At 39.4% G+C, this 13,296-nt stretch overlaps 1 protein-coding gene across 1 annotated transcript; it reads left to right on the top strand.

Annotated features, from left to right (window-relative positions):
* The first annotated feature begins 10,282 nt into the window (after nt 1-10,282).
* Nucleotides 10,283-12,448, top strand: CSNK2A2IP (casein kinase 2 subunit alpha' interacting protein). The gene has a single exon (XM_055419108.2). The coding sequence runs from the start codon at nt 10,283-10,285 to the stop codon at nt 12,446-12,448; it is 2,166 nt and encodes a 721-aa protein (XP_055275083.2).
* The last annotated feature ends 848 nt before the right edge of the window (nt 12,449-13,296 follow it).

The following is a 13,296-nucleotide window of genomic DNA, read 5'->3' on the forward strand; positions in this document are numbered from 1 at the left end:
CATCAAGGTTTTTCATTCATTGTGTCAGCAAATCTGGAAGACCCAGCAGTGGCCACAGAACTGGAAAAGGTCAGTCCTCGTCCCAATTCCCAAGAAGGGTAGTACCAAAGAATGTGCTCACTATGAGACAGTCACACTCATTGCTCATGCTAGTCAGGTCATGCTTAAAATCTTGCATGCTAGGCTTCGGCATTATGTGAACTAAGAAATTTTAGATATCCAAGCTGGATTTAGAAAAGGAGGAGGAGCTAGAGATCAAATTGTCAATGTTTGCTGGATTATAGAGAAAGCAAGGGAAATTCAGAAAAACATCTACTTCTGTTTCATCGACTACATTAAAGCCTTTGTGTAGATAATGGCAAACTGTGGAAAGCTCTTAGAGAAATGGGAATACCAGACCATCTTACCTGTCTTCTGAGAAATCTGTATGCAGGTCAAGAAGCAACATATAGAACCCTGTATAGAACAACTGATTGGTTCAAGATTGAGAAAGGAATACTACAGGGCTGTCTGCTGTCACCTTGTTTGTTTAACCTATATGCTGAGCACATCATGAGAAATGCCAAGCTGGAATCAAGATAGGCAGGAGAAACATCAACAACCTCAGATATGCAGATGATACCACTCTAATGGCAGAAAACGAAGAGGAACTAAAGAGCCTCATGATGAAGAGGGGGAGTGAAAGACCCAGCTTAGGACGAAATTTTAAAAAACCTAAGGTCATGACATCTGCCCCCATTACTTCATGGAAAATAAAAGAGGAAAAAGTGAAAGTAGCGACAGATTTCCTCTTCTTGGACTCTAAAATCACTGCAGATGGTGACTGCAGCCATGAAATCAGAAGATGATTGCTTCTCAGCAGGAAAGTGATGACAAACCTAGACAGTGTATTGAAAAGCAGAGACTTTACTCTGCTGACAAAGGTCTGTATAGTCAAGGCTCTGGTCTTCCCAGTGGTCACGTATGGTTGTGAGAGCTGTACCGTAAAGAAGGCAGAACGCCAAAGAATGGATGCCTTTGAACTGTGGTGCTGGAGAAGACTCCTGAAAGTGCCTTGGACAGCAAGGAGTTAAACCAGTCAATTTTAAGGGAGATCAACCCTGAATAATCTCTGGAAGGATTGATGCTGAAACTGAAGCTCCAGTATTTTGGTCATCTGATGAGCACAGAAGACTTATTGGAAAAGTCGTTGATACTGGGAAAGATTGAGGGCTGAATGAGAAGAGAGCATCATGGGATTAGATGGCTGGACAGCATCATGGGTGTGATGAACATGAACTTGGGCAAACTCTGGGAGGTGGTTAGGGACAGGGAGGTCTGGAGTGCTGCAGTCCGTGGGGTCTCAAAGAGTAGAACATGACTGGGCCACTGAAAAACAACAACACTTTGTAAGTCAGGGGAATTGAGCTGGATGCATGACTATAAATGATTTTATGATTTTGAGAAAGGCATATGTAATTTTGCTTATGCATGTTTCTAGTACAGTGCCCTCTCTGCTCCTTTGACTAGTGGGTGGTGTTCAGACATTGACAAACTATATATTTCCTAAAAGTACCCCACAAAGAGAATTTTCTTTTGGACTTACCCTCTGCCTTCCTTCCTTCATCCTTTTTAGTATATGTGATAGATCAGAAAAAAGGAAGCACTTTCATTTTTATTTGGAGCGCATCTTTTTTATTTTTTTAACTCCCAAATTTGTTTATTGTTGTTTAGTCACTAAGTGGTGTCTGACTCTGCAACCCCATGGACTGCAGCATACCAGGCTTCCTTGTCCTTCACTATCTCCCGGAGTTTGCTCCAACTCATGTCCATTGAGTTGGTGTTGCCATCCAACCATCTCATCCTCTGTCACCCCTTTCTCCTCCTGCCTTCATTCTTTCCCAGCCTCAGAGTCTCTTCCGATGAGTCAGCTCTTTGCATCATGTGGGCAAAGTATTGCAGCTTCAGCTTCAGCATCAGTCCTTCCAGTGATGGACATTGAAAGTTTTCCATTATCCAAATAATCCTCCTGTCTCCGGACTATGTGACATGCCATGACTTTACCTCTGTGATTCTTTTTCTTCTATATACCAACAGTTGAGCTTTTCTCTATTTTAACATCAACCAGACTTCCTGTAAAGATGACCTTTTTCAACCGTACTTAACTCTTCACAGTCAAGTTCCTTAAAGTCAGACTGATGGTAATGGTTCCTTTTCACACACACTACTCTTTTAGAGCTGGATTCTCAAACAAGTCTTCAGTAATCTCAAGAATTTGTTCTCAGTCAAAACTCTTGAAATCCTTTTATAATTTAATTCTATTCAGTGTCACTCAATATTATTTTTTGGATTTATAAATAAGTTTCCTTTCACATTTGCTTCTCTTTTCACTCCTGTTTTCATCTCCTCTTCTTCAGAATTCTCCCTCTTCCTTCCAAATGAAAGTCACTCGGAGGTTCTTATATATTAAGCCCTGCAATCTTTCCTTCTTTACCACTTTAACTCCTAACATTATCTTTATTCTTCATTTTCCAGAATACTTTCTTCATTTTGCCATGTGTTGTCAGTTTTGTTTTATATCTGCACCTGACTTATTCCCTCTTCTTTTAGGCTCCTTGTGTGCATGCATGCTGGAGAAGGCAATGGCACCCCACTCCAGTACTCTTGCTTGGAAAATCCCATGGGTGGAGGAGCCTGGTGGGCTGCAGTCCATGGGTCGCGAAGAGTCGGACATGACTGAGCAACTTCACTTTCCCTTTTCACTTTCATGCATTGGAGAAGGAAATGGCAACCCACTCCAGTGTTCTTTCCTGGAGAATCCCAGGGATGGGGGAGCCTGGTGGGCTGCCATCTGTGGGGTCACACAGAGTCGGACACGACTGAAGTGACTTAGCAGCAGCAGCAGTGGATGCATGCTAAGAAGTTTTAGTCATGTCCGAATCTGTGATCCCATGGATTATAGCCTGCCAGGCTCCTCTGTCCATGGGATTCCCTAGGCAAGAATACTGGAGTGGGTTGCCATGCCCTTCTCCAAGGGATCTTCCCAACCCAGTGATCAAACTCAAGTCTCTTATGTCTCCTGCATTAGAAGGAGGGTTCTTTTTTTTAATTTATTTATTTTTTATTGAAGGATAATTGCTTTATAGAATTTTGCTGTTTTCTGTCAAACCTCAAAGTGAATCAGCCACAGGTAAACATATATCCCGTCCCTTTTGAAACTCCCTCCCATCTCCCTCCCCATCCCACCCCTCTAGGTTGATACAGAGCCCCTCTTTGAGTTTCCTGAATGCGGGTTCTTTACCACTAGTGGCACCTTGGAACCTCCTTTACTAAAGCCTTAGTAATCTTTATACTTTTATACCTATCATACTGGCTTTAAAGTAGTTCATTGAATTAGAGTCCCTCTTCTTTCTTCTATGCCATTAAACATTGCAGGAAAGCTATTCATGTGTGTGTCCCCATGGTGCTTTTCTGAATGGACTGCTCAGAGATATTTTCTAGAATGTGATGATAATTTGAAGACTGTGGGTGGCAATGGATGAATCCGAGCAAATTGTCTTGATTCACGCCGTGCCCAGTAATCGACTCTCCGCCTCCACTCTTCAGTCTCCCGTTTTCATACCAGGTTTAGGTTTGTTGCACCCTATGCTCTTGTCATGGGAGGAGAGGGTATAGGACACTTTTATTCTGTTAAAATATGTAAGGTTGATGTTTTAACATTGTTCCTGAGGAAATTTTTCTGATATTATAACAACAAAAAAACAGTTCAGTTCAGTCGCTCAGTCGCGTCCGACTCTTCGCAACCCCATGAATCACAGCACGCCAGGCCTCCCTGTCCATCACCTACTCCCGGAGTTCACTCAAACTCATGTCCATAGCGTCGGTGATGCCATCCAGCCATCTCATTCTCCGTTGTCCCCTTCTCCTCCCGCCCCCAACCTTTCCCAGCATCAGAGTCTTTTCCAGTGGATCAACTCGTAAAGCATGAAAATTAATGTATTTTTACAGAGCTTATTATTCTGTAGCCTCTTGAACACATCTAATGTATCTCATGTGGCCAATCTAGGTTGACTGAGTTACACACTGACACACCAGACTGGTGGTTCTTGAACTTGTCTGAGAGATGGAGACAGAGGATAGATAGTGTTGCATGCAGCTGTGTGGCAGTGATATTTGGCTTCTGGATGAATTCCTGTAGAGGTCTTGGGTAGACTCCACTAACAGGTCCCTAAGTCTGAGTGACAACTTGATTGAAGGTGAAAAATGGCAAAATTTGGTCACAGGTTTTATGGAATAGAGAACTGCAGAAATAGTAGCAATTATACTTATATTTATTTTTAATACATAAATATATTTATTTATTTATTCTAGTGCACTGTGTTCTGTGCACTAGAACATAGTCTCCCCTGGATTACTTTTCTTCAAAGGGAATGAAGGCGGCATATATCCTGCAAAATTGCCTGGCGAGAGGGTTGCTCTAAGAATCATTGAAATAGCCAGATTTTTAGTTTCATGAAACTCTTCTCTGTAAGAGGCATTTTCAAAAACAAAAATATATAGATTGGTGACGATGAATGATAAAAAGAGTTCAGAGAAGGTAACCTTGAAGTATAAATCTGGGAGATTTTCTCGTGGGTTTACATATGGGAGAAGATGAAAGCTGAATATCTGAGCTCAACAAGATGAAAATGTCATGTACTCAGGGCAGGCTAGTGATAAGCCTTGGATTACAGAAGTTTCTTCTGAAGTCTTCTGTACATCTGAGCCTTCTGTACATGCAATTGTTTCCCAAAAGAGGATTATCCTTTCTGACTGATTGATCCTCACTCAGAATTTGGTACATTAATACTTGACTTCCATAAAATTCTCTAAATTCAGATCTCTTGGATTGTAAAAATTTTAACACAGTCCTTGAGAGTTTGGCAGGCAGGAGTCAATTTGGTTTAAACAGACCAAACAATTGAACAGATTAAAAAACAATGCTAGGTTCAGTTCAGTTCAGTTCAGTCGCTCAGTCGTGTCTGACTCTTTGCGACCCCATGAATCACAGCACGCCAGGCCTCCCTGTCTATCACCAACTTCCGGAGTTCACCCAAACTCATGTCCATCGAGTCAGTGATGCCATCCAGCCATCTCATTCTCTGTCGTCCCCTTCTCCTCCCGCCCCCAATCCCTCCTAGCATCAGACTCTTTTCCAGTGTGAGTCAACTCGTCGCATGAGGTGGCCTAAGTATTGCAGTTTCAGCTTTAGCATCAGTCCTTCCAATGAACACCCAGGATTGATCTCCTTTAGAATGGACTGGCTGGATCTCCTTGCAGTCCAAGGGGCTCTCAAGAGTCTTCTCTAGCACCACAGTTCAACAGCATCAATTCTTCGGAGATCAGCTTTCTTCACAGTACTTAGGCCAAAATCAAAAATAAAGATTAGATATTACATATTCTAAGTATTAACTCAAGTAGAAATTTTTAGGAAATTAATCTATACACACAGCAAGAATACTGAATATTTTTTAATGCTAAACACATCTTCACCAATTTTTAAGGCATCTATGTAATCTGGATGTTCATTGGAGGGACTGATGCTAAAGCTGAAACTGCAATACTTTGGCCACCTCATGCGACGAGTTCACTCACTGGAAAAGACTTTGATGCTGGGAAAGGTTGAGGGCGGGAGGAGAAGGGGACGATGGAGAATGAGATGGCTGGATGGCATCACCGACTCTGTGGACATGAGTTTGAGTGTACTCCGGGAGTTGGTGATGGACAGGGAGGCCTGGCGTGCTGTGATTCATGGGGTCGCGGAGAATCGGACACGACTGAGCGACTGAACTGAACTGAACTGATGTAATATGATTTTATTATATGAGCTTCCTGGAGAGAGAATTTATTTCTCTTTTGATGGTTTACTGAGAATACCAAGCATTTGCCTCGTTGTACTCTTTTTGTTTTGGAGGGTCTTACATTTGAGAGGTTGGCTCATGGATCCATTTTTGTTTTATATCAATTCTTTTGTCTATATAAGTTTGTGAACATCTTGTTCCTAAACACTCATCTGAAGATAAACTTACCGAGATTGGTGGTAGTAGTATATTGATAAAAGGATTTACCACAATTTGTTAATCCATTAACCTGCTAATGACCATTTGGTTATTTCCAATTTGGACTATTAAACTAAAGCTTCAGTGAGCATATTTCTGTAAGTCTTTTCATGGAGTATGCTTGCTTTTTGGGTAAATCCTAGAGGTAGACTGGCTGGATTATATGATACATGGATATTTTGCTTTTTTTTTTTAAAGTCAGTCTTTCCCCAGACTTCTTGATTTATTATATATTTAACCAGCAGTGTATGAGAGTTCCACTTTCTCTGTCTCCTTAGTAGAGTTGACTTACTATGGCCATCTTTTAAAATATTAGCTATTCTAATAGGTATTTAATTGTCTCTCCTATAGTTTCAGTTTGCATTTCCTAATGAATAACAATGTTGAACATCTTCTCGTGTGCTTATTTCCCATTCACATATCATCTTTGGAAAGCTGTCCAAATATTTTGCTCAGTTTTTATTGGATTGTTTGCTTTCTTAAGCTCTCTCTATAAACTCTTAATAAAAATAAATGCAAATATTTTCCCCAAGTATATGATTTGTCTCTTTATTTTCTTAACAGTGTCTTATAAATAGCAGAAGCTTTTAATGTGGTGAAATTTGATTTATTCACTTGTTCTTTGATTAATTTTACTTTTGGATTATGAGCATGACAAATTAAATGTTTCCTAACAATTAATCATTACATTGTTTGAATGAGATCAAGTTGGTGCTATCAGATTATTATGTTATTGAAATGTTAAATTCTTTATTTTATTTCAGAATTTTGCATATAGTATGTGTTACTACTTTATTTTAGTTTTGAACTATTTTTGTTATGTTTTAATATCAGATTAACATACAGCAATTTCACGGAACAAATTTATAATATTTCTATGTTCATTATACTCTGACAAAGTTTCTATAACATTATAAATATATCTTCATTGAAAGTTGGAAAGGACTCAACTGAAAGAAGAATTTGAGCAAGAATTATTTGAGAATTAATTCTTTCATAAGTCATAATTATTTTTTCCCATTTTTATAACTTCATTCAAATTTCCACAATGTCTTGCATTGTATTTAATGTTTATATGCTTTAGTTAAAGCATGTTCTTTGAAACAGGAATTTTATTTGCTGGGTAGGTTTGAAAGTGGAAAAAATTCAGAAATGTAATTTTTCTCTCTTAAATTTTTCTTTGTCTTAAATTCTTGTTAGTTCCATTTGTTTTGAATTTCTTTATTCTTTTCCATATGATAGCAGGATTTCCATACTGCATTCTTCTCCTCCCTACTTTTTTTAAAAGTTTCATTGCATCTGGGTGCCAGAACTTGGTTCATCCTTTAATGTTTCACTTTTCAGTGAAATTTTGTGTCAGATGTGTCTTTTCAAATTAGCGTCAGGTTATGTATTCTTAAACCTTGTATTGAAGTTAGGAAACATGGAAAAATACACATAGTGTAAATGTTAGAGCTCAATTATCACAAAGTGAATTCACCTACACTGTCAGCATCCAGGTCAACAAGCAGAACATTATCACCACCCCAGAAGCTTTGTGTTCCCTTGTAATCTCCACTTCCCCCAGATGTATTATTATCTTGACTATTAATACCATAATTAGTATGAACTGATTTTGTAATTTTATACATAAAAGTTTTCGTGCATATACTTTTCAATCAGTATTTTTTATGTGATATTCATTTATGTAGTTCTGTGATGCAAGATTTTCTGTTAATTTTCATTGTTGTTTGGTATTTTATTGAATTAATATATCAGAATTTACTTATATATTCTATTATTGATTGACAGTTAATTCTAGTTTGAAGCTGTTAGGAGTAATACTCCACGAATATCCTAGTATATGTATTTTGGTGCCAATATTCATGCATTGCATGCCTCTGAGATGTATCTAAGAGTGGAATATAATATATACATATGTATATAGGCATATATATATAATATACTAATTAAGCTATATAATCACCAGTTTTTAGCTTTGTAAGTTTTCATATTATTTTAGTCACATTCTGATAATGTGTAGTAGTATCTGTAGTTTAAATATGCATTTGACTGGTTTCTAACAATCCCGAACATCTTTTCATATTGCATTAATATTTGGATATCCTCTTTTGTGAAGTGCTTATTCCATGTTTTGTGTCATTCTAACTGCACTGCTTATCTTAGTAACTTGCAGAAGTTGTAATGAATATGAGTCTCTTTTTCAGGTATATGCATTGCAAATATTTATTTTTCCCGTTCTTTGATGGCATTTCTTGATGACTGAGAATTTTTCATTTTACTTTATCAATTTTTAATGGTTATAGCTTTCTATGTTTTAAGAAATTTTTCCATACATTAAGATCATGGTTACTCTGTATTACTATATAGATGTTTGTTAGAATGTGATATATAAGCAGTAGGGTGTGCTGTTCCCTCCCCTCTTTAAAGTAGTGATGTTAAGACACAACACACAAAATCCAGCAATTACAAGTAACTTTCAGTTCAGTTCAGTTCAGTTCAGTCGCTCAGTCGTGTCCGACTCTCTGCGACCCCATGAATCACAGGACACCAGGCCTCCCTGTCCATCACCAACTCCCGGAGTTCACTCAAACTCATGTCCACAGAGTCGGTGATGCCATCCAGCCATCTCATTCTCTGTCATCCCCATCTCCTCCCTCCCTCAACCTTTCCCAGCATCAGAGTCTTTTCCAGTGAGTCAACTCATCGCATGAGGTGGCCAAAGTATTGGAGTTTCAGCTTAAGCATCAGTCTTTCCAATGAACACCCAGGATTGATCTCCTTTAGAATGGACTGGTTGGATCTCCTTGCAGTCCAAGGGACTCTCAAGAGTCTTCTCCACACCAGTTGTTACTATTTATGCATGTTGCGTGCTCAATGGTGTCCAACTTTTTGGGCCCCTATGGACTGTAGTCCACCAGGCTCCTCTGTCCATGGGATTTTCCAGGCAAAACTACTGGAATGGGTTGCCATGTCCTTCTTCAGGGGATCTTCTGCACTCAGGCATCAAACTCATATATCCTGCGTTGGCAGGCAGATTCTTGACTGCTGAGCCACCAGGAAGCCCTATTATTCATGCAGGCGGAAGCAAAATGAAGAAGTTATTTGGGTGAGGAGTAACTGTTTCTCACCAGTAAGAGTTTGCTTTTGGATCTGTGGCAGAGGAGAGGGAAGAGAGTGACAAAGGTTATGGGGGAAAGATATATAAACATAAATATATTCGTTTAGATGAGATATGCCTAGAATATATCTGGAATTGAATAGAAAAAACAGTATAAGAAATAGTGGAATTGAATAGGAAAAAAGGTGAATTAATATATGAAAGAGATAAAATCAACAGATACTGATATCTAGATGGTTTTGGAAGCTGAATCCGTCCAGGATGATTTCAAAAATTTTGAATTAGATGAATTAGATGACTAGATTTTAGGGACCAAGCAGAAGATGCAGAAAAGATGATTTCTTTACAAGGAGAAATAACTTTATTGATTCTTATGTGTTTTGTGTTTGAATTGATTTGGAGATTTTGGGGTAGAGTGGACATGACTGAGTGACTAAGCATGCACACTCTCATATAAGAAGAACTTCCATTTCACTTTAAGTCTATTATTTCATGCAATAAATTTATCTCAAATTTTTTTTAACTAAAGCAATCATTGAAAGAATACCCAAAATAGCTATTACCTATTACTGAGCATCTCCTATATCTTGGGGACTGTTATATATTTTAGGTATATTATTTAGTCTTTAGTCCAATAAATTAAACATTATATTTACCTGTTTTACATATGAGCAGCTGAATGTTTAGAAAACTACTCAAAAGTTACACACAGAGTAGTTCTCTTGTCACTACAAATTGTTTGAGAAAATTAATATCCCTATCAGGCCCTCTTCTGAAACCGCTTCACTGTTTTGTTAACAGGTGTCATTTTCTCAAGAGGAAAAAGCTCTAGGAAGCTAAAGAGAAGACAGGGAAGAATCTAAATTCATGACACTTTTTTCCAACCTCATTTACACCTCAATCTTGAGACACCTATAATATTTAGGAATTAACAGAAAGGTTACAAGACAGATGTTTGACACTTCTTAAGTTATTTGTTTACAAGTATTTGTTGTCCATGGAATCCAGCTAAAAGACTGTATCAGTTACCGAAATATCCCTGCAAGCCAACTGCTTTCAGAAAGACCTCTATGACTAGCACAAGATGGTGCCACTTGCATATTATGATCAACACTTCGTGCCATTCAAACACTCTTACCAACTGGCCGCAAGCAGCTCATTAACACGTCAATACACAGATGAAAAATTAAATCAACCCAGTAACCAATCTGTGGTCAAAATACAATCCCATAGTAAAAACCTTATAGTGCCTCCACCAAACTCTAGCCAGAAGGTACAGAGATGCTCCAAATTGCCCTCTGTTAAGTCTCAGGACACAATTTCAGGGGATTGCTATAAAAGGGTTCTAAAATCACCATTATCTCACTCCAAACGTCAGGCCACACCTTCACTACACCTCCAGTGGAGAACTCCCTTGTGGCCTAATAAGAAAGCCCTGAGCTCGCCTTTGTCTCACGCTAAACCTCAGAACACATCTTCACTTGACCTCATTAAGACATTGTCACCAGAGCCCAGTGAAACAGACTGGAGCTCGCAGTTATCCTTTCCTAAACCTCAGAATACATCTTCCCTAGATCTTTTCTGGACATCACCTTCACTGAAGTCTATTCGAAGAGTGTCAAGTTCATCACTATATGCTGTCAAACATCAAGAAACTCCTTCCCCAGACTACCTATGGACATCATCATCTTTGGAACCTAATCAAAGAGCCTTTAGCTCAACATTACCCCAGTCCAAGCCTCAGAAATCCTCTTCATTGGACAGCCTATGGTCATCTTTGTTAGAGAGCAATCAAAGATGTTTGAGCTCACCATCACTCAACTCTACATCTCAAATAAATGACTTGTTTCAGACATCACCTGAAGTCCATTATTTGGAGACTAGTCAAGTGACTCTGAACTCATCATTACCTGACTCCAGACTTCAGACACCACCTATATTGAGGTCCAGTTCCAGTGTTCTGAGATTACCATTGTCCAATTCAAAACCAAGAAAGTCACCTTTATCACACTCAGTCCATCAGTCAAAGAGTTTGCCATTTTTCCAGCCCGAAACACTTGATCATGACTTCAGGACCCCGAGCTCAGCAATGTATCACTCCAGATTGCAGAACACCACTTCACTAAGTGACAAACACAAAGCCACAGATCTTTCCTCACCTCATCCCAAACCAAATGTCTCAGGTCAATCCATATTAAGCTCCAGGCACTCCATGAGGAACATAGCTGCTTTAACACAGGGCTCCAGACTCCAGCGAAAAAGCAGTTTTGGTCATTATGAGGAGACAGGACCCAGTAAAGAAACTCCATGGACTTTAGATTACACTCAACCCTGCATCGTTAAAGGTGGAACTGTCCCCAGTGATGTTGTAAATAAAATTGTCAATTCTCTCTCCAAGACCAGAATCCAGAGGGATCTCTGTAGGCAGATTCTCTTTCGAAGGATGAGGGGAAGACCAAATCCCCATCCTGGTCCCCGCCTTTCGTCAAGTTATATGGTTTGTTTAGCCTGTGCTTCCTGCATAAAATCTCATTGTAGCCATCTTACAGGAAGGAAAGACCCCCATGCTGCCACACTATTTGTCATCCCAACACCTGAACTCACTCCTGAGAAAGAGATAATGGTGAAACTAGTTTTTATCCTTTCCCTACCGGAGACTACTTTCTTACTCCCTGTGAAAGAAAATCAGCCTGATGAAGCCCTGGAAGACAATCTTGAAGGAATGGAGAAGATATCAAAAATTTTCCCTATATCGGAAGCTGAAATCACTCAGGGAGCTAATGAGAAGACCTGGCTGACAACCAAAAACCAAGCTGTAAGCCAACAGCCCCAGGCTGTAGACTGGCTGCTCTATGTGAAGAAAAACAGCAACCCTCAGTTCCAGTCCGTGCTCCCGTCCTCTTCCTCCTCCACGTCTTTGTCTTCCTCATCCTCTTCATCTTCCTCCTCCTCTTCCTTTTCCACTATAGCCCCCTTACCCCCTCCTCCTCCTCCAAAAGAGTCTACCGTCTCAGACTGTGTGTTCACTAAGTTACTTAGTTACCACCGGTTGCCTCCAGGGGTCTCCTGGCTTGAGTTTATATGTAGTAAAAATCACCAGCCACTTCCTGGAAAACCACGTCCGAGTCAATCACCATCTCTCAAAGCAAGGCCTATGAGGAATAGCACCACAGTTAAAAGGAGAAAAGGTCCCAAGACAGTGTTCAAAATTTTCCAGACAAAGTTTCAAAATGAGAGAAATCTTGATTAAATTAACTTTTTGTTTCTTTGAAGGCAGTTGACCTCTTAGTTCTTTGACATTAGTTTGATTACGTATCATGCTTATTAAAATTCTTGGTATTAACGAAGTGTGCCGCTGTATTTCATCTGATGAAGCAACTAGTTAAGGGGACTATTACTCTTAAGTCTATTTTAAGAGTCTTAAATAATAGACTTATTAATAGTCTTAAATCTTTTTTTTTTTTGGGGGGGGTGTTAGTTCTAAAAGGTCTTGTAGGTCTTCATACTACCGTTCAACTTCGGCTTCTTCAGCATTACTGGTTGGGGCATAGACTTGGATTACTGTAATATTGAATGGTTTGCCTTGGAAACAAACAGAGATCATTCTGTCGTTTTTGAGATTGCATCCAAGTACTGCATTTCGGACTCTTTTGTTGACCATGATGGCTACTCCATTTCTTCTAAGGGATTTCTGTCCACAGTAGTAGACATAATGGTCATCTGAGTTAAATTCACCCATTCCAGTCCATTTTAGTTCACTGATTCCTAGAATGTCGACATTCACTCTTGCCATCTCCTGTTTGACCACTTTCAATTTGCCTTGATTCATGGACCTAAAATTCCAGGTTCCTATGCAATATTGCTCTTTACAGCATCGGACCTTACTTCTATCACCAGTCACATCCACAACTGGGTATTTGTTTTGCTTTGGCTCCACCCCTTCATTCTTTCTGGAGTTATTTCTCCACTGATCTCCAGTAGCATACTGGGCACCTACCGACCTGGGGAATTCCTCATTCAGTATCCTATCATTTTGCCTTTTGATACTGTTCATGGGGTTCTCAAGGCAAGTATACTGAAGTGGTTTGCCATTCCCTT

This window comes from Moschus berezovskii, chromosome 1 (assembly GCF_049115385.1).
Source record: "Moschus berezovskii isolate FMDL1 chromosome 1, NW_MosBer_1.0, whole genome shotgun sequence".
Taxonomy (NCBI): Eukaryota; Metazoa; Chordata; class Mammalia; order Artiodactyla; family Moschidae; genus Moschus; species Moschus berezovskii.

Bases quoted from the DNA above. Each gene is read 5' to 3' on its own strand.
- CSNK2A2IP (XM_055419108.2), top strand. From the start codon at position 10,283: ATGGTGCCACTTGCATATTATGATCAACACTTCGTGCCATTCAAACAC.